At 37.7% G+C, this 27574-nt stretch overlaps 2 protein-coding genes across 2 annotated transcripts in view; both read left to right on the top strand.

The window, feature by feature from the left end:
• The window catches only part of LOC139966647 (sorting nexin-4-like), a 37374-nt gene extending 29699 nt beyond the window's left edge, over nucleotides 1-7675 (top strand). The window contains exon 12 of the mRNA XM_071969895.1: nucleotides 1464-7675. Within this exon, the coding sequence (XP_071825996.1) occupies nucleotides 1464-1511 (48 nt within the window). The 3' untranslated portion in view covers nucleotides 1512-7675. The remainder of the gene's footprint in view (nucleotides 1-1463) is intronic.
• Nucleotides 7676-13309: 5634 nt separating this feature from the next.
• LOC139966644 (TGF-beta receptor type-2-like) overlaps nucleotides 13310-27574 on the top strand; it is a 33108-nt gene continuing 18843 nt past the window's right edge. The window contains exon 1 of the mRNA XM_071969891.1: nucleotides 13310-15284. Coding sequence (XP_071825992.1) covers nucleotides 15221-15284 — 64 coding nt within the window. The 5' untranslated portion in view covers nucleotides 13310-15220. The remainder of the gene's footprint in view (nucleotides 15285-27574) is intronic.

Below are 27574 nucleotides of genomic sequence, written 5' to 3'. Positions count from 1 at the left end.
TAGATACATAATCAATGTTACCCCCCCGACCTCCCCCCTACACACACACAGAAACATATACAACGCTATTATCAACATACTTATAGCCAGATGCGCACTTCAAGGTGACTTAGTTGCAAACAGGGCTGCTCAGTTTACTTAGTTTCAATCTATTGATGAGTAGCAGATTATGGCAAAGCGATGTCCCAACAAAAATGTTTTCAGACTCTGTCCTTCTATCTCACGTGACTTTGGTTCTTGAGATCAGTTTGTACAGTGTTTTTATTTCACCTTTCTTTTCCCTTCGTTTTTTTAAGAGATCCGTCATTAATGACAACAAGATGTACGTATGTCTCCAATGAGAACTTTAACACAGTCGCCCCCCCCCCCCCCCCTTGATTCTGTTACAAGGACTGTGTTCTTAAGATGTGTTCAATGTTTTATAAATGTTATACCTAATTTATAGAATAGCTTATTTAGAGAATAAGGCTAAATTTATTTCAGAAGAACATTGCAAAAAGATGACTTTCTATAGTCCATATTGTTATGTAATCTCACCAAGTTAGTTCTATTCTGTGTGAATGTGGAAGTTGAGTGGAAACAAGCAAGCAAGCAAACAACAAGAACCAAACAAGCAAGCAAACAAACAACAAGAAATAAACAGACAAACACACAAACAAACAAAATGTCCACATATTTGTGCTCCACTTTCGGTCCCGTGACATTTCAGTTGGTTTTCATGACACTGTTTTAACCAGAGAGAAGGCTGCAAAATCATTACAGTAGGTAGTTCTACTACCTTAGCATTAGCTGTGACCAGTTGCATTATCGTTGTCGAGAACAAAAATGCCAGAAAGATACAACAACGATCATTCGCAGACAGGGATCAAGTTCAAGCAGTAGTGATTGGTTTAGGAAAGGGAGAATAAACAGTTTCATGTGTTCAAGTGTAAAGAGTTTAGAAATTGGATCATCGATGGTGGGGCTATAAATATGACCTAAACCTGGTTAATCTATCAGAGGGTTTGTTATGCCTGTATAATACATTTCACGATTTGTTTTGAAACAAAACAAGGCTAAAGAGGCTGTTGTTTCCCAGCCGAATGAAATTTCCAAAAGTATATCAACCTGCCAGGTTAGCGTATCTGTTTATACACTTTTCGACTATCGCCGGTATAAAGATTAAAGAGTAGAAAAATGTGTTGCAATGAAGGACAAGTCCTTTTATCCTTTCAAGTTAGCTTGCTTTTATTTGTTTGCTGTCGACTTATTGCTTTTCTGTGTAAAACAATTCATTTCAAAGTATCCTTTTGATGCCTTTGAAAAAAAGTGTTTAAAGAGAAGCCAAAAATGATGAAAAAACCCTGTATTAATGAAACAAAATTTTCATGATGTCAGTGTATTGTGAGGTCAAAATACTTCCCAGGCTGTCAAACAGAGATAAATTTTTTTTCTTCTTTTCTTTTCTCTTCCATCCAATATAGGGCATTACATTATGGACGAATACAAAGGAATGCTTTGAAAAGATGTAACCATATTGGGATAGGAGTAATGTTCTTTCTGAAGTGGTCATCATTGCCAGCCTTCCCTCTTTGTCCAGCTGAATGTCTCACGCTTGACCCATCATCATCATCATCGTCATCATCGTTGTCTTCATCTACTTCATCCTCAATATTTATCCAAGTGTTTGATGTCTGTCGTACCCGAAAGTGATGGGAGTAAAGCATCGAAAGTTTCAAAAGAAAGTTAACCCATGGGGGCGGGGGAGGTGGGGGAGGGGCTCAGTTTAATACCCCATACCATGTTGATGGTGTCGGCACAGTTCTCTAGTATTCATCAAGTTGTGATTTTAACAACTTCAAACTAAAGTTAAAACTAAGTTACGATGTGCAATGTATGAAGAAAAATTGGTGTGATTATTTTTTGGTCGTTTCCGTCAGTTGCTAAATCAAAAGTGGCACCTTGAACAATTGTCTGTCAAAATCGTTACGATCAAGGTGTGTCCCCGTCAAAATATTTCTCTGCTTGTATGTAGAGTTGTTTCACGTGGTAATATTTTAAGTGTTATTTCAAAACCAAGTTTATCCACAAGTGTGTTACATAATGATGAAAAATTCAAATTATTTGTATCAGTATTTCTTGCTGGGAAAAGTGTTGCGATTGTTAAGAGTAACATCTCTGTGATAACGTAGGTTGTGTCCTTTCTACCGAGCTTTCTGAGAGCTTCCAAAACGTTGGCGGTTTGAATTTAACCATAACGTCAGGTGCATTCTTGATTCGTTCACTGACATAAATGACAGTAAATATGAAAGCGAAAGTTGCAACAACCAAAAAATTATAATAATAATAATAATCGTACAGCAGTCTTTGTCACCAAATTATCCCTGTGGATGTTTTTGATGTGATTATTCAGGTCGGAAGGAAACTTAGGTGGCATATCAGTTTATTTTGGGGGGATTTTTCTTGTCACGCTCAATGGTTGTAGCGATTTACAGGCACTCGTGTTCAACATATATCTTTGTCATTCAAGTAATAATGCTTTCAAGTGAAACTGTGAAGTTGTTGAATTGTGCAAAAGAAGGGCAAATTTTCTGGATTTACAATTGTAACAGTAATTTCTTGATATTTGAGGGGAAATGGTGCCAACTAAACTGAAATGGGAAATGAATTAAATAGTAATACTGTGGGTTTTTTCTTCTTTTTTTTGGGGGGGTGCGGGGGGTATGTAGGAGGATGGTGAAGAGGGGTTAGTCAGAGTAGGCAGATATTAATTTAGTTATTTATGGGGGTCTCGACTAGCATTCCACGAGCCTGTTACAACAAACGAAACTCAGTTTTGTCTACTTCCAGTGACAACCCCATCTTTCATGTCTCTTTTTTTAAGTTTATTATACTGTCTTTCTGTCTGAGAGTAATGTTGAGGAATAACATTCCATCATCCCGACACTTATCAAAGTTAAGAGTCAAAATCCAGCCTAATCTCGGCAATACTTGAAAAGTAACAGCAAACAATTACCATAGGCAATATTATCGAAGAATGTGATTACCAGTGTAGTTTATTTACTTTAAAGACCTCGGAGTGTATAATTTTTGCCAGATTTGATTGTTGTTTCAAGTTAGGTGCCTCCAAATCAAAACAGGGTTACTTTAGTGACATGGTGGGGTCGACCTATTCTATCAGGAGGGTGAGATGAATCCTGCTGGATGTGTTTGCCTTGTGTGAAGTAGACATTAATCAAAACCTGTTTTTTATTGTCGTAGGGAGAGGTCTGATATTGTTCTGATTTTTTTAGCCATCAACTACAATGGTTTCGATATAAGAGAAATGGCACTGTGTTTGGATGCAGGAATTTCTTTCTGTACTTGGAGAGAAACAACTTGGATACTTCCTCCGTAGATAGTCAACCGAATCAGTCTTGAGATTTATTATTTCGGGTGAATTCTGTAGAAGTTTAAAATCAAGATGGATGCATTCCTGGATGGCCCTTCAAACCAGAATAAAAGTGGGGGAAATGTGCAGGTGACAAGATTTGTTCCCATAGTCAGTCTCCGAAGAAAATGTCCACAATCTTTCAAATTTATATTTCACCTTGAATTTTTTTTTTTTTGGGGGGGGAGATGTTTTTCCTAGTATCCTGAGGTTGCCAGGGTGGTTGCATTGTCTTAATTGTTTGTTTTTCATCGCAGCTCAATAGCCAATAGCATCGTTTACATTTGGGTCTCTCACTAACAGTACTAATGTGTTGTGTATGTTAGGAAGGACATTTTTGAAAGACAGGTTAATACCACCACCTAGGATTGGTTGAAAGTTGGCATGATGTGTAATGCTTTTGGTAAAGCTTTCCTGTTTCTTCTTCTCTTCCTCTCTTCTTCCTCTCTTTGATAACCACATTTCTATTGCTGGAGCTGTCCGTAGCAAGTGATCTGGATGAGTCTTTAAATATTTTCTGTTTCATTGTAACGTTTTATAAGAAAGTTTAAGAAAAGTGTGATTACACATCCCCGTTGAGTCACAAGTAATCGAGGTACTAATGGGAAGTGTGGAACAGGATTTGCTAGGAAAAGTTACAAAATGTTTTTCAAAGGATGCAAAAGCTGCTTTGTCAGCGATTCGCTCCAAACTTGAATGAGTCATCGTAGAGAAGGAAAATTTGGTCCCAAATGCAATGGTTTCCTTTAAATGAAGTTATAGCAATTGAGGAGCCAGTGTTTAGCACCTACGGTGCCCCCTTTCTCCCTCCCCGCCCCCCCCCCCCCACCTGGCCAACCCATCATATTAATATGAAGTGATATAAAGACGTAAACAATAATCTTGATTCTTAAATTTGATATCATTATGACTCATGAGTAACTGCTCATGCAGAGAGACAACTTCTAGGCCTACATACTCAAGCTCTTCTTTATGCAAGAGGTAAGATATTTGTGGGTTGTCTATGTTCCCACTTTTGATGTCATCGTAATGTCACCATGAGTAACCACACATACAGTAAAATTATGATGAGACTGTCATTCTTTTCTTATTCAAACCTGGAAGTAATGATTTTAGAAATCTCTGACAGATAAAGATTGACATCATTCTTATCCTGTGTTACCATTCCTACAGTAAACCTGATACCCCATTGGTCCATCCCTCCCTTCGTGGTACCACATCTAGGAGTACTAGGAAGTGTGGTAGAGAAATATCACATGTGTATTTAAGTTATATGACATTCTCCATTACCCATTTACTATTTTTATCGCAAAAAAACGGTGGCACATGCATATACCCATTCTTTTTTTTATTCTAAATTGGCATCGTGTTTTTCGCTAATCCCGTAATATCCGAACATAGACGTGGTTATCAGGTAGCTGTGATCTTAATGGCCGCCGAGTGATAATGACCTCGTTAACCTGAAAATCAGGTCAAGCATAAGTTTCTTCTCTTTACCTTTAAGGCTATTAGTATCGTAGGAGTGTGACATTTGAACACATTCAGGAAGTCAATTATTCGCCATTTGGCCAGTCAGTAAGCAAGCGTCTTTGAACTTCAACCTATAGTCAAAGAGATGCGATAAGAGTAACGTTTTCTCAGATTGATCGCATGGCTTGCGACGAAGCATGAACACAGCCCAGTCACTAGTGGGTAGGGGTAACGGGATGTTATTTGTGGCATTCCGTATAGAACATCGAATGGCTCACCATATATGATGTACTTAATGCAGATGTAAAAAGAAAAAGGGTTGTGTCCGCGAGCTTAAAACGGAATGGCCATGGTATAAAAGATATGTCCATGCTCTAGAAGGATATATCTGCAATTTTAACTGATGTGTATCCGGATATGTACATCAGATGTTTCTTAGTGACCAGTCGATTTCAAAAGCTGTATCAGTCCTTCATCAGGGGTGGATCCAGGGTGTTTTAAAGGGAGGGTTGAAGCCCTGGGGTCGTTGAAGCCAACCTACACGTATGGGTGGGGGGTTCTGCAGTTCCAGTTGGCAGAGGAGGGTGAGAGGATACAGAGTGAAGGAGATGGGGGTTCAAGGGCTGTTTTGCGAGAATGAAGATAACTGCTTGACTAAAAACTTGCCCTTGCTTCCACAGACAGAATGAACATAGTAGGGTATGATTTGTCACTGGAGTTTGTAACAAATGAGGAGCTCATATTATATAGTCTTGATGAAAATATTCGGTTGGTTTATGAAAGATGCATTTATGTTTTTATATCATATTCAGAATTATCATGTTAGCAACTATAGCTATGTGTATAATATCCATAATACAAAACCACTTAGTGATGGTTCAAACTGGTATAGTGTTTTAATAAAGGTAATAATTGTCCTTGAGGTGTAGAGCAAATGTTTTGAGAAGATTAATTTTCAGGCAAAACAATTATAACACAAGACGCGATTTTCTTTAAAGAGATGATTATCAAAGGTATGGATCGCTGGATATAGAGTCCCGTTGTGACTAGGTTAATGTTTGACCTTGGGTATTTGAGTGCGCGAGGTCCGTCTGCATGTGTAACCTTTGATGACAATTAAATTACAAATATCCGTCAACTTTGCTGCAATTCATTGAGGATCGTTCTCGCAATAAAGTACTTATGGTAGTATTATATAGTGTTTAATTGAGGATTACCAGCTGTGTTTATATGGCCTAGCAAATAATGATAATAATCGTTAGAAATATATATATGTATATGTATATATATATATAAATATATAATATCTCATTATTGACCATTCAAAATGTGATTCATAGAAATCGGAGATGACATTGACCAATCACACATGCGTTTTGGCTAGTGGTGGTGTTATAGGTATTTTACAAGCCTGGTTTCCGAGTTTTTTTTTTATAGTGTTGTTTTGAATAATTTAAAAGAACATCAAGAATTCAGAAATTTGACTTTCAAGCACTACAAGGATTTTAAAGATGACATTGTATTTGAGTAGGAATAGCGACATGGTGATGTCATCATGACGTCATATCGGATCTTCTAAAACACTGCCTCATTTCGTGCAATATTCCGTTTATTCTGTTTGGCAAGTCATCGTTAGCGTGTTACTGTATGTAGCATTGGTCACCTTGTATAAAAAATTTAAAAAAAAAATTGAATAAGAAATTTGACGGGCACGAGTAAGATTTTAAACTTCCCTTTCACACTTTTTTCCCCCTTTCCTTTTTATACAAATTATTTGGTGTTAGTTTGTGACGGTAATCACTGTTTTTGAGAATTTCATTTTATTTTGTCAGCAATATATACCGTTAAAGATAACTTCGCTTTTATACGATTATGTTTGATATAGCGCTGGTTGATAGCAGTGTAAGTCAATTAGTTATCAACTCATGTAGTAGGTTGTTAAAATCATGTTTGTTGTTAAATGTGCGTTTTGTCGACTAACCTTTCAGCAAAGCCTGTCAGCTCGGTATGGATATCACGAAGCCATAGTGGGGTGACGGTGGGAGAGGGAAGTTATGGGGTGGGGTGGTCTAGTAATTATGTGTATCACTGTACCCTCATGGGCAAGATTTGCGTTGTTCATCATAATACATATACGTACATGTTGTGCCTATATCTCTCTCCTGCTAAATCATCATGAAACTTTGTTGTAGCCAGAATTGCCAATTTTAATAGCGAGCTACCGGTAGCTCGGGTCAGAAGTAACCAAAATTGTTTAACCTCTCACGGTTGTATACATTCGTATGTGATGTAGTCTGAAGAAAGAAAAAAAAAACCCTCACATAGCACGAGTTTTAATATTAATGTTCTAGTGAAATTTGTGTATGTGCCTATCTGTAATGGGTTCACAGGGTCGGTTAACCGCGATGTGTAACCAACCCTATCTATCTGTGCGTGCTGCTTCACGGTATAGCGTCATCAAGTTACATCTCTTTACTTCATCATGTGAGGTCACTCCTTGTATCAGCATTATGACGTCATTGATGACGTATATCTCGCGTTGTTATTAGTGTTTAAGGTTCGATGTATCAGCGATGCTTTTCTGCTACTAATTTATGCGTCTTTTTTTTCAGCAGTGACTTAATTTCTAAGTTGCCTTTCTCGCCTTTATTTGTAAAAAGTTAAAAGTTTAAGCGAAAATCAAATTAAGCATATTAATTTTAACGCCATAAAATTGTGTACAGTGTATTATTGGTGGCTAGTTCAAAGTTAACTTAATAAAGCTTCATTGTCATCAGTGAGTATAATTGTTTTCAAGCTCCTTCTCTTCTCTCTGTCTTTACTGGTGTCCGTAAATAATTCATATTGTGGTAGGTTGTAACTTTGTATCTTTCTAAGTCATGTTATATTCACACATTCACACATTCACACAACTAGATACCGCACATTCTAAATGTGTGATTACAACTGCTGGGAAAGGGTGGGGGGGGGGTATAAGATGTTATGTCACCCAGGTGAGGGGTGGCCCGACCCCTTGAGAATTTTTTTGTAAAATGGAGTGTGCTTAGATAAAGACTAAAGATTAGATAAAGACATAATTGGTGGTATGTGATTTGCAACTTTTTGAAACGATGTCGATGAATTTTCTCGATAATTCTCGATAATTGCAAGCTTGTTGGCCGATGTTTAATTTCTCGGGCCGGATTGAAATACTTCATGGGCCGGATATGGCCCGTGGGCCACCCATCGAGAACCGCTGGAATAAGGTATTGAGGAGAGATATATACGAAGTATTTGAACACGTTTGACGAAAGCTGACAAAGTTAATCATATAGGTTGACATCATGGGAGATGCTCATTGCAAAGGTCAACTTTCCTCGATAATATTTATTGTTCACTCGTCCTTGAAATCTGAAACAATTGGAAAGTTCGTATAGCAGTCACTGTACTATTAATTCGAATCTTGATCGAAATACATTTACTTTAACATTTTTTATTTTCTTCTGTGGGACACAATTGTTGCACAGTGTTTTAGAGAAAACGATAAACCCAATTCATTTGGCCATCGGATAAGTGTCGGATATTCTGCTGTTGCCAGACAAAACTTTACCCAAACATTAAAATTCATATGTTCGTGAAGTAACATGCTAACAGGACGTGTTATTTCACCTTTTAGTGCAGTAGCAGAACTGCTAATTTACTTGCATATTTCAATTTTGACCGACCGAAGTGGTACTTTAATAATGATAATACGTCTGGCCTAAATCAGACTGTTTAAATATAGATCCTTATATAGGAGGACCCACTCACTGAATTACGTCTTTCTTTCTCAAATACAAAAATTATTGATTCCTGGATAGTTGACAGGTCGGGGCTTCATTTCCTTTGTATTTGCGGTAATTGTGCATATTATAACTCCTCCACAGGCAAAAACAAATGATCCTCTGCTTCCAAATAGTTTCCGTCAGGTTCTACATGAGAACGGAATAAATATATGCCATGATACTACTACTGTGTGTGTGTGTGTGTTCATAGATCGACAGTTCACAAGAACGACAGGTAATCTTTCAAAAATGTGAAAGAGTGTAATAACGAAGTCTATCAAGAACAAGGTTTTTACTGGTTTACCCTGGAATGCAGCACGGTGGGAGTGGTGTTTGCGTGTGGGGGAGGGGGGGGGGATAGGCCGAGCATTAGTCTTGCTTGTAACTTTACTACGGTTACAAACAGTGAGATGACGTTAAGAGAATGGTGCTTCTCCCCTCTGTATGTTTTATGATGAGCACTGAAGTTCAGTGCGCACGTTGTAATTTTACTACGGTGGCATGGTTACCGATTGTTGGGTGACGTTAAGAGAATGTTCCCCTCCCATGTGTATGTATGTTTTATGATGATCAGAGAAAGTTGCCTCGAAGTGTGTATTAACATTGTGGCCGCATCTGATTTGCTAATTGAAGCTTGTCTATTCTGCGCTATAATAAGACGTTCTTATAATCACCATAATCCAAACTTGTCGTGTACATTATCAAACTTAAAACGAAAAACAAACTTACAATTTTCACTAAAAACAATTAACGGATGAAATCTACTGAATTCCGGACACTGTCAACTTCAACATTGAATGTACACTGTACCATTCGATTCTCTTCACTGTTTATTTCAATATTTTGTAAAAATCGTCATTTAATAATCATTGACCAATCAAGCGCCTCCTTTTGGTCGTCCGACAAACGAAACTTGTTTTAACGGACGAATTGAGATATCCATGCATGCTAGTGTGTGGTTGGCATTTATTGCCATTACCAGAAATATAGCAGGTACTATACAATGGCCTTTATGGGTTGTCGTATCTCTGGGGAATCAAAGTGGCTCATCGATATTCTCTGTCTTGGTTTGCGTTTCGGTGTCGGACGTATCTTTATATGGAGAGACGATAGGAGGAGAAACATACTTTATAATCGATCTTTATTTAATGTCACAGAACATGCCTTTGATGGATAACATCTCAAGAGAGCTAAAGAATGGAAAAAAAAGGTCCTGTTTTCCCGTCTGGGCTTTTCATGTCACATAGTGTTACTGGAATGTGGATACTCATATTTTACCTTTGTCGTTGTTTTCATGTTATCATGTTGGGGAAGTATATACAAGCAGTATTCTTGCTCAAAACAACAGTTGCAGTGTAAGGTTATATTAAAATTGGTCATAATTCTTGTTATGGCAATTGTAATAACAGTTATAAGTACCACTTCTATATCAAAGACAATAAACAAAAAACCGGAATGAGTAATAAAAATATTAAAAGACATGCAATAACAAGTAGCCTACGTGACTCAGTGATTTCAGTTTTTGACTTGTTTCAAGTCTTAACTCTGTGATAGAAAGAGATACGTCAAACAGGACCTCTCATCAGTTAGGCCGTTTTGGAACAGTGGTTTCATCAGAAACATCTTCATCATCCAAGGATACAATGGTGATTGTTTAGTTTGAATTCTATCCTGTTTATATTACTCTAGCTTTTGTGAACAGGCCGTCAGCAGGGGTGGGAGGGGTGGGAGTGCGACTGGTGCTGCAGGTGACGTTAACATTTACTGCGACAAATGTCACAAAACAAAATGATATGGTTGTAAAATGTAGCACCAACCGTTGAAAGAAAATCAAGTGTATTTGTCTGTTGAATAAAAAATATAGCTTGTGTCTAAAACAAATTTCTTGCAACAGTCAGACGAATACATGTTTGCTCTTCTATATCCCACTTACAACTATCGAGAAATTGACAGTTACAATGGCTGGACTAACAAAAGTTACTTAGTACATTTCACGTCGCCAAGTATACATTTTGCTCGTGACGCGAAGCTTCAACGCAAAACAACAGGAAATCATGAGAATTCTGTGTTCTCAAGTAACATGTTTACAACGAATTAAAAGTTTTGAAGTCTTATTGGGTTTCGACCTTTGTTGCCCTACTGATCCTAACCATAAATATATGTTTCAATATATATATATATATATATATATATATATATATATATATATATATATATATATATATATATATATATATATATATATATATATATATATATATATCAGGCGCGTATCCAGGATTTTCAAACCCGGGGGGCGCGAATTACTATCTAAGCGGAGCGCCACCATCGGTTGGCGCGCAGCGTACAAGAAAATTTCTGGTTTTGAAACCCCCCAGAATCACCGGAAACGGCACTTCTCGGGCTTGAAATGACCAACCAGATGTACACTTTTTGCCTGAGAACCAAGTATTTCCTAATAGTTTTTTTTTCCATCCATAACCTTTTTGAAGATTGTCAACCCGGCACACATCATGTTCGACCTGATCGCATCTCCTGTGGGTCTTTGCTTTTGTAGGTGATTCTACGTCGCGGCCCACAATACCCGTCAGCCCCACTTTTCAAGGTTTTAAGCCCCATATTTGTTCAGAATTTGAAAATTCACATTCCTCGTGAATAAACTCACTTCAAAACATACCCATAATCTTGTACAAAATTTCATCTATGGACAACCAATATAGAAAAAACTTCCTTCAACCCCTAACAGACCGGTCAAAATTGCACGAGTAGAGGGAAGTGTGACGTAGAATGTTGGTCAGAAATTTTCGAAAATTCAGACACAGTTAATTTATTGGTGTACAAATATTAAAACCTGTTATAACGGCTATTATAAAACTTGGTTGAAGGAAATGAAAAAATAGCAGATATTTCCGAAACCGAACACTACACACATAGGCGTAGGAGGCGCGGCGGCAGTGGCGGAGCTAGGGGTATTGGTCAGGAGTGGCGAGAATGGTCTGAAGGGGCGCTTTCGACACTATCTAAGCGGAGCGCCACCACTGGTTGGCGCGTAGCGTACAGAAAATTTGTGAGTAAAGATACTCCCTAGATCGCAGGAAATGACCCTTTCCGGGCCTGGCTAATTTGCAGATAAACGAAGAATAAGGTGTCATCGCCAAATTACACCAACAAAATGTGACAAATGTCAATAAGTAGATGAGAGCGCAATAAAAAAGTCAATAATCTAGAATAATTCAAAAGTGGTAAAGAGCTGAAAAGGCGCCAGCAGTCCACTTGAGTCCGTCAGGGGGCATCGGCCCCCCTGACCAAATGGACGCTCCGCCACTGCGTGGCGGAGGTGCAGGCCCTAATTCGCCATTACTAATGTAAAAGAGAGTTTTGACATAATTGGACCTCCATGCTTTTTATACATCTACATGAGACATGTCGTTGTTTACATTAGCATCCCGCGTTATACTGCGCAATTTTAACGGACCGTACGGTACATGATGGCATGCGATGTAATAACCGATGCTTGCTTATATGATATTGACATGAGCACGTTGAATTTTTGGTTATATTTTCAGGCAAGTCGGACAGTTTTGAGGCTTTTCATCCTGGAACGCCATTTTCATGCTCACTGATATGATGTGATATCTGCTGTTTGCGTTACAAATTCGAACAGGCGCGTAGCGAGGAATTTGCCAAGGGAGGGGCGAATCCTGTAGGCAAATTATCTAAGCGTAGCGCCACCATAGGTTGGCGCGAAGCGTACAAGAAAATTTTGGCCGAAAATGCCTCCCAGATCGCTGGAAATGGCACTACCCAGGACCATTTGTTAGCGCGAAGCGTACAAGCAAATTTTGGCCGAAAATGTGTCCCAGATCGCTGGAAATGACACTTCCCAGGCCTTGTAAGTTGCCTCTAAGCACTTTCCATTTTGAAATTACTTATCGATATCATTTAAAAAATGCTGAATGGGGGGGGGGGGGGGGCGGGCGGTCGCCCCCATCCCAAAATGCCTCATGTTCCCCGACGACACGGTCGAGTTCAAGACCAGCCACAGTTGGTTTCATAGCACAATTCTACACACGCGTTATGATAGACCATAATAGTATATATATATATAGATCATTAGTGAGAGAGGAAAATGGAAACGTCAAAAAATGGAGTTGTCGGTGTAAGGGGTAAGGTGAGTCACACTTTTACGAAATCATTGATCCGTCACTGGCTACCCTTCAGCGCTGTAATGATGTTACTGTTCCTTTTTCTCTTCCCGGTGTCTTCGCGTTTTGCTTTTACTCCCTCTTTTTCTCCTTTTTCTCTCTTTCTTCTTTTTCTTTTCCCTTCCTTCCTCTCCTTCTCCTCTTTTTTTCCCCTCTTTTTTCCTTCTCTTTTTTTTTCTCTTCTCTTTTTCTTACCCGGGGGGCGCGCGCCCCCAACGCCCCCCCTGGATACGCACCTGTATATATATATATATATATATCTTTATATATCTAAATATAAATTATATGAAGCATATATAGTCTGTATAGCCTACATATTGCATATGTATATATAGCCTATACATATAGTATATACATTTATAGCATATATATGTATTGGCTGTATGCTAGATATTCCCAATAACAGTGCGCATTGTCTATATAGGCTACGCCCTTTCCATGACAAAACATCTAAATCAGCAAACGCAGGTTCAAACATGGATGCTGTTAGCTTGATGCAGCTATCGTCAAGCAAGCAGTCTCAATTTCGATGTTGGTTTCACAAAGTTGAGCTGTACTTCTACGAAGTCGCGAAGCCGTGACAATCTTCAAACAGAGCATGCGTATGAATTTACTCGCCAATCACCCGTCACGCCAGTTTCACTTTCGTTCACCGTACTAACTACTGTGCAGGAGGAGTACGAGTGTGTCCGAAACACTAATAAAACTCTTGAAATCGGCTATTTTTACCGCAATCGTTCTTATACCTCTACTTCGGCCAGTGCTCGTTTCGGATATTAGACGTGCTTACATTTTAACTGAAACTTACAAGTGTTTTATTCCAGTGGTGTAAATATTCATATTTTATAGAGTCAATCCGAGCAAACAGAGTCGATTTCATCAACTCTTACTCACTGCTCTCATACCCGTGTACTGGTGGGTTTGGTTACATTTCTTGTTTAACCTTATAGCGAGGTTCCTTACACTGTTAGCTGTAAGTGCACGAACTTCGCGCGATATCTCTCCACATGCGGCTGTTTATGACAAGAAGGTACAGAAGAAGGAAAGGGGTTACGCGTATAGCTGACGTATAACTATGATTCATGTGAAGGTCACGTACATTTCAAGAAAAGGGTAACATATTGTACTCATAAAAAAGTTTGATAGAAATATCAACAATTTTATGACGGAATATTATTCCTATTAGTAACAGTAGAAGTGTAAGGGAGTAGAACAACAGCAGGTTGTATTGATAAAGCAAATGATATAGTGAACGAGAGTAAGGAAGAAAAAGTGGAAAGCGAGGAATAGAAAAGAAAGGAGGAGAGTATTTGAACTACTGAGTAAAAGTTTATTTACATAACCCAGAAAAGAGAGTTCCTTTGCCTCGTGTGAAGTTTACCGGAGACTCTTTGCTGTATAAGCGTTCGACATTGACCGTATACTCTCCGGTGATCCATTCGATCAAAGCACCCCATCAGTGAAGGTTAAGAGCTAGTTATATTATCGTGACGCTAATTACTTCGAAAAAAAAAGAACTGCCCAATTCGAGGAGCAGAGAAACCGCAAGAAAATAGACTGCAACAGGGCAGGTAGAGAGATAATCATACTAACTGTATCAGGGAGGAGAGAATTCATTTGTACCTACGAAGTGGAGGGAGAGAGAGAGAGAGAGGTGCAGACAGAGGTGAAGAAATAGCTCAATATATCCTTTAATACCTTCAGTATACACTCGATAATCCTTTACACAGGAAATTCTGATTTGGACGTTGACCAAAAAAAAAAAATAGATTCACTGTGAAATCGCTTATCCTCGTCATCTCCACTACGAGGAAAAAAGATGACCGATACTTTTTGAAACTTTCCCATGCGATTGTTTTCATAAAGGTTTTTTTTTCTTGGTCAGAACGGGAAGCCGCCTATTTCGTATTCTTTCCGGCAGCGGTATACACTGCCGAGTACTTACCCGACTATATGCATGTGTTGAGAATTGTTCGTCGTGCGTTTACCATCACCATAGACAACACACTCACTCATAGCAGTGTCCAGGTTCTTACAGTCACTCTTTAAACGTCAGACAGCGAAGAAGTACTCTTCTTAGTCGTATGCTTACTAAAGTATATATTGTGAAAACAGAAAGGACCCGGAGAAAATATCTACTAGAAGTACTTTACTACTACTAGGAGTAGTAGTAGTGTTTGTGGTTCATTGCTCGGAGTATACGTTAGTGGCTTGTTATATACCAGTAGTAATAATAATTATCTAGAGAAGACCGAGTTCAAGTTTTTTGTTTGTCTCGTCAATTTGTAGACCTTCGCGACAAATCATCATTCGTTTATATTCTTTTATTGAAGATGTCTCTTATCTTGGAAATGACGCGTCCACTGAAGTATCTGTGTAACTACCATGTTCTATTAGGTAAGTGTATAGCCATACCAAAACAACCACTTCTTCTTAAATTTATACACGTATCTATAGGCCTACGTTAACTTAGTAACTTGCGTATAAACTATTCTGCATTAACAACGTTGTTGTAGGGCTACAAGCAGGCGTAATCCCAAATAGGCCTACCCCTTGCCAATTTGTCACTGGGGATGTCTAGGGTATATAAATCCTATAAACGGTGGAGATATTTTATTTTATTTCAAGACTTTCCTTGACCGCTGACTATTTCAAAATGTACTGTATGTGAGTGTTTAGCTCTACCACCGACTCTCGAGTAGGCTAATTGAACACTTCGCGGCAAGTAAGAGGGGGGGGGGTAGTGTATTGGTTGGGGAGGGGGATCGTCATGGTTGGTATGGTGATGCTGAAAAATTATCTAAGTTGCCTATATAATGTGCTGTATACATATTAATACTGCAAAACGATCGTCAAAATCATATGCTTGTTATTGCTTCGGAATCGGGAGACTGCTGGTCTCTATCCCTTCCCCGGCCACTACTGCACCCTCCCTCACACCAGTCATCCTTCTCCTCCATATATGACCATGACATAACGTATATGCCATTTATTACGGTACTATTAATACATAACTATGTCGGCCTACAATGTGGAAGTACATTGATTTGAACGGATTGGCTATGACATTGTGTTTTTATCTTTATACCTAAATATACTGACCGGCGAGAAAGTGATAGTAGTTTTTGAAACCTCCACTCACTGATTTCCTCCTAAAAACACTATTTTCGTATTTGACGTGAGTAATTATCCTGTTTAGAGTTGTTTCTTTTTTAAAGTAAAAGGACATTGGCAGCTTGTATAGTTTCAGTTGCAGTTATATTTACTTGTTTAACTTGTAACTGGTTTAAATTGTCACGAGGAAGTGCATACTTAAAAATATATATATATATAATATGGGAACATTTGAGTATCATTAAAAGAGGTTAGTAAGTGACTACACCCATTTATGAAAAATGAACATTCACGTATTAAAATTCACTTAATCATTGAAACATCTCAAACTTTTTGTAAACCCATCTCTGTAACGTGTTTTTTGAAGGTAAAAAACAAAACAACACAGAATCAGTGGTTAACGCCGGTGCCTTTCAATCATAAGGCCCCGAGTTCGAGTCACTCCACGATTAATGTTTGTCGTCCAGTAACAGAGTTGTTGACAATTGACAATTCATAATCATGGACGTTAAAATATGAATCTAAGAGACTGACTTCGGTCAGCTTGCGGCTTTCATAAGCCAATGATGGCTTCTTCGCGAGTTCCTGCTCGCAGGAGGATCTTAAATATACCATGGAGCTATAAACGAGGCTCCATGAATATACATACATACAAATACAACCTCGAAAAAAGAACAAGAATCCTTTTTGTGTGCTTTGTCCTATTTTAACAATCCATGAGAGGATTGATCCTTCGTCTTGTTTATGACTTTAACGAGGCCATTGTAGACGAAATTAAAGGATTGATTATCGGAGAAAAAAGACATAAAAAAGTAACTTTATTCGTTCAATTTTATACCGAATGAACAAAAATTGTAGTTAAAAACGTCAGTATACTTTTGTAGGTGCACCTTTGAGAAACACTTTTATTGACCCATCAGAGGGGGTGGGGGAGGGGGACCACAAATTTGTCAAAGAAACCCAGTGTCTCTCCCTCGGCCCCTCATAACAAACAGAGCTTGGCATTGGTCTATAATTTGTCCGGTTGTCTCGTCCGGTTTTCAAGAAGCTTAGGGTGAACCATGGGTGAATGTCTTCTCGTCGAAGGTCGCACGTTTTGTTTGACATTTTGTGGGAGTCAGTGGGCGAGTTTTAGGAGGATGAAGGTGTAACGGTCAGTGAGCTTCAATCGGAATTTATAGAATTATATTATTGTAGACAACTTGAACGCTTGTTCTACGGCTCGAATCATAACAAACTTTCGCCATATGTAATGAACTTACGTTAGATATAGGATCAGAACTGGCACATGGAACGCCGATCCAGCATGATCCAACTTGTCAAACTATGTCGATATTACAATTCTTGGTCAACTGATTGGTTGGTGATTTACAATGGGTTTTATTATAGTTTAATCGGCATTTGTTTTCAAGATTGAACAAAGCATATATCTAGAGTACAAATGACAACTGAACAATAGTCCTGCAAAGCAGAGACAAATAAAAACAAGAACACACAAACAATCTTAATAATGACAAGCACGTTGTTTTAGAAAAGATAGTAAACTATACCTCTGTTGAGAAGATGTGCGTGTGTGTGGTGGGGTGGGGGAGGTAGGGGTGAGGGGTGGTGAACCATTTTTTTTAACATCAACTGCAGGTTATATATGTGTTGAAGACAAAGAGTTTGCTAAAAGCGGGTTGGGTAATACGATGCTGACAAAAGGACTATTGTCATCTTTCTGTATAGGTCAGCCGTGCTTATATTTATATATATATATATATATATATATATATATTTTTTTTTTACGGAGTAAGACTAAAGGTATACACACCCATTTATGAGTTCATTAAGTGTTTCGCAGTTGTACCAAATAGTATTTTACAACGGGCTTCAACACGATATATGCTGTCCTTTTCACACTTACTGACACATACTGGATTTCTGTAACGCGTGTGTACCACCATATAGCACAAGTATAGCACACCATCCATTCATTGTTCAAGTAATGACAGTGTATAGTGGCATCCATTCGGTGTCCACGTAATAACAATATAGTGTGTAAGTAATAGTATAGGACACCGTCCATTCAATGCACATATGAGATAACCACATTATGACAATGACAATGATAATGACAATGACAACAATTTATTTCCAGCAATTGTGTACAGTACATGAATGTTTAACAAAGTATAAACGAATATTTTGATATACAATACAATTGAGAGAGACAGGTACAATGAAAAAAGAAAAAATAGGTAAATTTAGAACATAACCCATTCATTGTCCATGTAATGACATTGTATAGTGTGTAAATACTAGTACCACAACATCACCCATTCAGTGTCCACGTAATAACATTATGTGTAACTATATATCACACCATAGTGTAATGTTTAAGGAAACCAAAACATTCACATTCTGTGTCTAACATGTAATTTCCAAGTTGTGAATATCTTTTAGCTGTGCATACATTTTTTTCTCTCACATTCTGTATCCAGTTATTACGGTAGGCTCACCAGCTGGTTACGAGATAAGAAGCTAAACCTTTCGAATTCCTTGAAAATTTAACGAAAATTGATCTATGCCGGGGGCGGTTGGGGGGAGGGGGAGGGGTGGCTGTTTATAGAAGTGTTCAGGCCAGAAGCTCCAACCACCAATTTAGACCAAAATATAAAAAAAATTCTAAGCATTCTTCTATGCAAAACCTACTTATTTTTGCTTAAGGGACTTTTATTTTGGGTGCGTCGTGTTAACACGGTTATCTCTTCATCTTTCTAATTGGGGAGCCAGATTTCTAACACTTCTAATTACTGGTGACATGAATAGACTTGTTGAGCCGCTTACCGGGGTGTGATGATAAGTTAAGGTCAATTTTTCTGACCAGATTAGGTTAGGTGAAAGCTCAAACGCTTCCCATTTTGAAGCTGTCAACGAATGAGATGACCGTGACTGGATATAACGTCAAGTTTGACACATATTCAAATTAAGACGCCCTAGGCTCCGCCCTCAACGAAACTGCATTGGTCGATTTTGAATTAAAATCGAAAACAGAACACTGTCAGCGAAAGAGATTCGTCGTCGAGAACAGTGTATTATTCAAAAGCAAAGATGATAATTGAAAACAAAGACAAAACAAGCAATACTGAAGAAAAACACACCGAGAAGAATATACGTTAAGATATTTTAATCCACCAAATAACAGTTTGTGAACATTGGCTGCATACCAACAACAACTTTCTTTTTCACCTTGTCAAATTAAATGATGACTTTACGCCCCCGCCTACCCCCGCCAAAAACAAAAGCGTGACGTGTTTTAGATCGTTAGAAGCCACTGCAATCAGTCCACTGTATATTTCAATCCCTCATTTAATTTTGAGGAATTTACCCTCTTAACATCTGAAACGCGTTGATCAAAGCGGCTGAACTACTTAGTCTAAATCACAGATCATAAGGTTCCCCGGATGCAACACAGAACTCAATTGGAGAACAAAAGTCTCTACTCCTATGGCCTCAAATGACATATTTTTTTACAATGCATTTACAAATATTATTTCTCAAGGTCGAAGGGTGTTGAATGTCGTCCAAGTGGGCTCTGTTGTTTATATGAAGTTACAAGAACATGTTTATATTAGAATTTATAAAACAATGTATTAACATTAATGTTATAACATTGAGGCCTGCACCGATGAACCGATGTCATCATCAATTTAAGCTTTGAAGGTTTTTCATGGATTAAGGTGAATAAATGGCAAACTGGGGTAGCTGCTATAGAATCATTACTATAGCACTTGATTTTGTTGCTCTTGGAATATGTGACAATAAAGACTATATATATGTATGTCTACTAGCCAGCCTTTTATTGCTGTTTAAACTTCCAAAGACCGAGACCCTTTTATCTGGAGAGTGTCAGGGATGACATGCAGTCAGTCATTGGAGATGTATAAAATTCACTCGTACCATTGAGTGACCTCATATGACTTAAAGCTTAGACAGGCGAGTGACTATATTGAGTGCTTTTAATCCATGTAAAATGTAAATTTACTGGAATTCACTCTGAGGAGAAGCAGTGGCATCGCCAATGTGAGGGAGGATGGGGGGGGGGGGAGTGGTTGGGTCCCCATTTTGACTTCTACTGACGATCATTTACTTAGGTCTAACTCTAAACTTCTGCTGATTTGGAGCTGACAGTATAGTTCTGGAAATGATGAAAACCGCAAAATGTCCTGCGCCAGTTTGCATTACCCCCATTTCTGTGACCCCCCAAATGTTGCTCTCATTTTGCTGTGCTCCACCCCACCCCTCCCCTCCCCCTCTCCCACTCTTGCAAATTTCTGGCGACTCCACTCAGGAGAAGACTAAATTCACACGCGTGACCTCTGAACCCTTTGGAATTTAAGAATGTTTATGTCACATCAATATTGACATATGTCAAAAACCAACACTGTTTTTGACTGCTCTCCATTCAAGTTAATTTTGTTTTCGTAAATTTTTAATACCACGGTTATAGTTCAAGTTTGATCTTGAAACGTGACGTATCAACTATATTAACACGCATGGTGTTTACTATATGTTTTTACTAAACATTTACACGCACTAAAACCTCAAAAGTGAAAGGACATTTTTCTTTTTACTTAATTGATTTCGTCTTTGTTTGTTGTTCATGTTCATGTTAAATTCCCCGAATTTGCACCCTAGGTGTGCCGTTACCCTTTCTCTACATGCGGTTTGTTTATAAAGGCACGACAAGATTGATTAGAATGAAGTCAGAGTCACGTGACTTCATCGAATCTGACATAAATCGTCTGCCAAGTATGTTCTGGCAATTTCTAGTCGCTTTGCTTTATGTGACCATCCTATGCAGACATATGATCTATTTCCTATATACAGACTTTGTATTACGCCCGTCTATCTGTGAGGGGATGGGGAGGAGTGGGGGGGGGCAGGGTCGGTGGTCAGCAAAGGAGAAACCGAGTGGTATCAACCGCTGAGGAGTGAGGTAGACAATGGATCGGTACATGCATGTGGCATATGCCGCAAGGGATAATAAAGTTCACTTATAAATGCTACTAGGGCAAAGTTTACAATCGTATGAAGCGTATAAGTAACTTAAATGAGCAGTTAGCGTAAAACAAATACGTAATTATAGAAAAGCAGGTGTCTCGCCCACACGTAGGAAGCATTTCTAAAATGTATCTAGTCACGGTAAGCCACCCCTAAAAAGCAATGGGTGCCGAAGTATTCTTTGAAGATTATATGCCTGTGTACATCCAACGAATTACTGAGGTTTACATTAAATTACCACGCAAATTCATCATCATTTACATTCTTTAATTCAATATCTCACTTCGTGTGGAAGCAGATAGAGAGAGAGAGTGGCCAGACATTCCCCCTTCCCCCCCCCCCCCCTCCTTCCGCACTGACGTCAGCCCATGCATAGATGCGTATCCAACGCACTTTATATAAAAAATATATTAAAAAACCCTGTATAGTGAAGTTTGACGCTGTGTTGGTTGGGAGGTAGGCCTATATTGGCCTTTTTGTGATATTTGTTAGCAGCCAGTGTGGGCGGATAAGATCGATACCGCCGCATCCGATCAAGAATGTGAGGTCAACAAGGTCACGTGTGAGTGACTTTCTGTCTTCACGCTGGTAGTGATTGAGTCCATTGAGATAACACAATGTCAAACGTTGTCTCTCATTGGGGAGTATCTTTGTGTGTGTGTAAGTTTTAACTGGAATGTTGTTTGTTTGGCGACGACGTACTCGGGCTATAGTAGGTACTTGACCCACCACTCTCATCATTATAACTGTGAACTTGTTGAGGAGGTTGTTTGTTTACTGTTTTCAGTCAAATTCAAGCTCTTCCCGTGGCATCTATAATTCCGCAACCCGGGACAAACATGCTTGAACGCAGACTGAGAAAGGCAAGGGGGAGGGGGGGGGGGGAGTGGGATCTGGGGAGATTCCCAGATAAAACATATCATAATGTTAAACGGTAGGGTGAGGTTGGCGGAGGTGTCAGTTTCAGGTCTTCGGTATTTGTTCCGAACAGTGAGCACGCTAAAAGTTGATTGAAGTTTGCAAAGCTTTGCAAAGCTTTGATCCTCGAATTTATTCCCAGCCATTAAGGAGTATTAAAATAGATAATTCAAGATCACAGTGTGGATTACTATTTTTGTGACCATAATCTGTTGTTCCAGTATATCTGGAGGCAAAACTGATGACATTTACGATTACATAATTGAGGTAGTGGTTATCCTATAATATTCCTGTGCCTTTCCTCACCACTCACCCCCCCCCCCCCCATGGCCTTCCTCCAACTCCACTCTAGACCGAAGGGAACATCTGTATATATATATATATATATATATATATATATATATATATATATATATACCGTATATAGGGAAACAATGTGATCATTCTGTCAGTGTCGATGATTTTAGTCTTGCCTTGATGCGATGACAACAAAAACGATAAACTAAAAATAAAATTGTGGCTTGGCGGGTAGTGTACCACAAACCTGTATGGCGTCATATGTAACTTGGCGCATTGTTCTTCACATTATAACGTTGTGAATGTCGCTGGTCCAAACCTTTAAAATAGAAACAGGTCACGTGATCAGTGTTTTAAACCCTCTCAGTAATTTAAAGTCAAGTATGATTGTACGTGTCATTTTAATTTTCTTATAGTTTGTTATTCACAAATTAAATCTTAACAAAATCCACAAAAGGGGGAGTGGAAGGGAGGAGGGGGTGGTGTTTGCGCTGATACGTACCAAGCGGTGTTTGGGGGAAGTGTCATCCTAAACAAATGATGCACTCAAAGAAGACTTGTAGTGTTTTGTACTGAATTTAATCTTTAACCAACCTTTATCCTGCTGTATATAGATAGTTAACACTTTTCGAACAGCTTAGAAGGCAAAGTTTAAACAAATAAAACAGATAGAGAAGGAAATTAACCCTTCAAGCAACCGGGTGTGTCTGTATTTTTTATACACGTATAAGGACGATGGCAGTTTATGTGCATATTGTAATAAGCATTCGAGCTTATAGCATCAGTGGAACGTACGGATTAATTTTTTTGTCAAAATATGACCTCCACTCGGCTGGCATAGTGAGCAAGTAACGTACTAGCATATAGGCCTACTACTAGGGAACCGATTGTGTGTCAATGATCGACCGGCGATAAGGGGAAAGAAAAATAAAATATAATCTGTGTTCTATGTTTTCCCGTGTTTTACTTCCTTGTATTTCTACTCGTACTAATTTTGTGGTGATTAAAAGTTTTGCTCCCACCACGTTTGTGGTAGAAGAACTGATGCCATCAGGGTATGAAAACACTTTGAGCAATGTAATCAACATAAACCGCGATATTTGTAAGTGACCGCAATGACAACAGCTGCAACTCTCAAAGGGACCAAGGCCGCATGCGCAAACTCACCCATCAGTATCGCCAGCAATATATATAATATACACATGTAAAATGAAACTGCAGTGAGTTGGAATATATATATATATATATATACATATACATCTATATTATTATAATATATATATATATATATATATATATATATATATATATATATATATAATATGCTAGTGTTCGTAAACTTGTGCTCAATTGACTCAGTTCGTATATGAGGCTTTATTACTGTACATATCCTTAACTTTTCGCATTTGCCTCATTGTTGATATGTGCTATTTGTAAGGCTCAGTTTTCAACCCAGGTCACTCACACATTATCGTTAATAAGGTCTTTTCGTGTACATAAGTTTGACCAATACCTGTATATAATATACAAAATCAGTCATCGAATATCTCGTGCAAAAACTGTCGGAACAGAAACTTAAAAAAAGAATATATATATATTGGGCAGTCCGTTTTACGTGGTCATTGGCCCAAGATCCGGAAATTTAGCGACACTTCTTAAAGTTTTGATCGGAAATGAATACTTCTGACCTGTTATCAATTTATCATACAACACAGCTAATCAGGACTGGTCAAGTTAATATTTGTTGTCAGTTTTAAGCGGAACAACTGAACTAGGTTGGCATGGCTAGTTAACAAGGTGATATGGATATCTACTACAAGAACAGACAGACATCTGGCCGGGAATTTGAGCATTTAAACAGATCGCCTATGCCATGATCAAGCGTTTTGAGAGCTTTGTTACCAATTTGATTTAGTTGTATTACTAAGGTGAAGGGGGTGTGTATGCTAGGGTATGTAAAGGTCAACGGAGAGGCCGTAAAGGGGGGGTAGGGGAGGGGAATGGAGTGGGGGAACTTATGTTCTAGGGGTAGAGGAAGGGAAAAGCGAGCAGGGAACGTGAAAAAGGAAGTGAACAACGCAGGGAAATAGAGGTAGAAATAATCGGAACAGTTATATAGGCCTAGGTGTATTACTCAAAAGGGGATCCCTAGAAATGTAAGCATCATGAATTGTGTTAAAAATTATTCAAAAGTATAAGTTTATAGAGATTCTTACCATACTTACAATTATTCTCAGACATAGAGGAAGGTTTTAGTTAGCCATTATGTGTCGCAGTGAACCTGGTGCCATATTAGCATATATACGGTACTCATTTTTTGTTTTACCGCTGACCTTTAACCTACATTCATTGCGTTGGAATATAACAACATCTGAAGTAATTTGCCATAAACGTAAACAGGATAATTAGGTAGTTGGCATGTTTGTTGGAAAACTCTTTCTCTATGACTTTATGTTATAAGTTAAAGTAACATAACATAAATCCACAGACGTTGACGCACACAGTATCGGTAAATAGTATTATATATATATATATATATATATATATATATATATATATATATATATACATATACAAATACATATACATATACAAATACATACATATATATATATATATATATACCGATATATATATATACCGATATATACAGATACGTATCAGTAATACGTGTCAGTATGACTTTGTTATAAGTTAAAGTAACATAACATAAATCCACAGACGTTGACGCACACAGTATCGGTAAATAGTATTGTATATATATATATATATATATATATATATATATATATATATATATATATACATATATATACATATACAAATACAAATACATATACATATATATATATACCGATATATATATATATATATATATACATATATATACATATACAAATACAAATACATATACATATATATATATATATATACCGATATACATATATATGTATATACCGATATATATATATATATATATATATATATATATATATATATATATATATATATACCGATATATACAGATACGTATCAGTAATACGTGTCAGTAATACGTGGCGGAAAAACCATTAAAGCTATGTATATATTTCTTTCGGCATAGTGGCACCATACTTCACCCGATAAAAAAAAAGTATGTTTTCCAAATATAATATTTAACCCTTATATTACATTATTACTGAAAAAATACTATATTGTATTGTTTGAAGTAGTCCTACCAAAATTATCAACTGAAAGCAACTACCTTAGGCAGTTTTGAACAAATACGCCTCAATATCAATAAATACAACAACAAACCTGGATTCCTGCTTCAACATTGTGCTAAACTTCGGCTTATAAATGAGTGTCTTGTGTTTTTGGAATCGAAGTAGCTTAATTCACTATACTTGATTCCAATACAGTCTGTTCCAAACCTCTGCTTCTTCAAATTGAAACTAAGAGGGCACCTGTGGTCTAAATGATAATATGCTTCAGATTCAATGCACTGGTTTGAACCAACCAGGTGATTACTTTATTCTTTACATATTCTTAAAATATATAAATAATATTGGTAATGATAATGATCATGATTATGATCACGATAATGGTAGTGATAGTGATCATAATAATGATATTGATAATGATCATGATAATGATAATGATAGTGATAGTGATAATGATAATGATAGTGATAATGATAGTGATAGTGATAGTGATAATGATAGTGGTAGTGATAATGATAGTGGTAGTGCTAGTGATAATGATAGTGATCATGATAGTGGTAGTGATAATGGTAGTGGTAGTTATAGTGGTAGTGATCCTGATCCTGATAGAAATCCTGTTTAACGGTGGTCTATTCTTTTAGTTTGAAGCTAAGTATAGGTCCTATAGCCTAATGTACTATAATTTCTGTATGCAATGAAATCGAAACCACCTGTTTGCAATCCTCTGTTGAGGGATAAAGAGGAAAGGGGTCACATGTACTACTAGTTGCCGCTAGCCTCATAGATCATACAGATGCAAAACAGGTTTCCACACCACTTTAAAGGTGAGCTTGTATAATCTTTACATCCGAAATGAAGCTCTAACACAGGAAGTATTGTTTGAATTTTCAGATCTGCGTTCACCTTTTAATGTTTGAAATCAGAGGGTGGCATTATTTGTCACTTACCGTTACCATTGAATGTGTCAATTTTAAGTGAAATTTGAAGTGTCAACAACTCAAATTAGAACGGATATGAGTGAAATTAGGAAGAGGAAGTGTTTATCACATTGTTTACTTCATTCCTATACAGTTGCTCAGTGTCGTCTGCTCATTATTAGTGTCGTCTGCTCATTATTGCCAATCTCCAGATTGTCGTCTGCCAGGATACTTAACATATGTTTATTTCATATTCAATTTTATTTTTATTCTACTATATCTCTTATTTAATTATATATACTGGTAGGCCATTTTTCAAAGGATTTTCTGGTGGCTAATGTTGATTGCTGAACAAAATTGCTGAAAATTTTCTGAATCTACCTGTGAAAACCACATCCCTCATAGTATTTTGTATTGCGAATATATGATTTTTTTTTTGTATGTTTATAGTGGTATTTTGTAAATGCATCTGGCAACAGCAGAATGGATGATGTCATCAGGGCACTTCAGGTGTGAAAATGTCTTTGTTTTTTATATAATTTGCCAATCATTTATTCACAAACAAAAAGGAATATTCCACACAAAAAAGATACATTTTGATCAAATTCTATACAGAGAACTTTCACAACTATATATATCATATTTCAAGGATAAATCAACCAGAAGATCGAGGAACTAATACTTCCAAAAGAGCATTTGCCCGGATGACGTCACAGACCCCCTACTGTGATCCAACTTCCTGGAGTATAGTTTTCAACTAGCTGTGTGAAATATATTACGCATTGTTCGTTCGTTATGTACCAAAACGTCATAGATAGTTTTGATTTGTTTAACCATGTAGTCAGCTACTATTTAGAAACATCAACTTTCTGGTTGAACACGCTAGGGACTTGCAATGTGCTTCAATATGACGGTGCAGTATATATTCCCTATTAGAGGATACCATTATTTAGCAGAGAGGGTCTACGTATATAGAATAATCATGTGATCATTTTCGTATATGTTTTTACATCATGATCGTTAATTGTTTACCCTTTTGGCGTTCCATACAAAACACTCCGTGTACCATCTTGGACTCATGCCTATACATCTCGAACGCTACGGTAATGAGGTTGGCGCTATGTACTCATGTGTGTATCAAGACACTTGACATAACAAACCCTTCGTAGTTTTGTGTATAAATGGATTTGAT

The sequence above is a fragment of the Apostichopus japonicus genome, chromosome 4, assembly GCF_037975245.1.
Source record: "Apostichopus japonicus isolate 1M-3 chromosome 4, ASM3797524v1, whole genome shotgun sequence".
Taxonomy (NCBI): Eukaryota; Metazoa; Echinodermata; class Holothuroidea; order Aspidochirotida; family Stichopodidae; genus Apostichopus; species Apostichopus japonicus.
The sequence above is the reverse complement of the archived record's forward strand: the minus strand, read 5'-3'. Positions and strand labels throughout refer to the sequence as shown.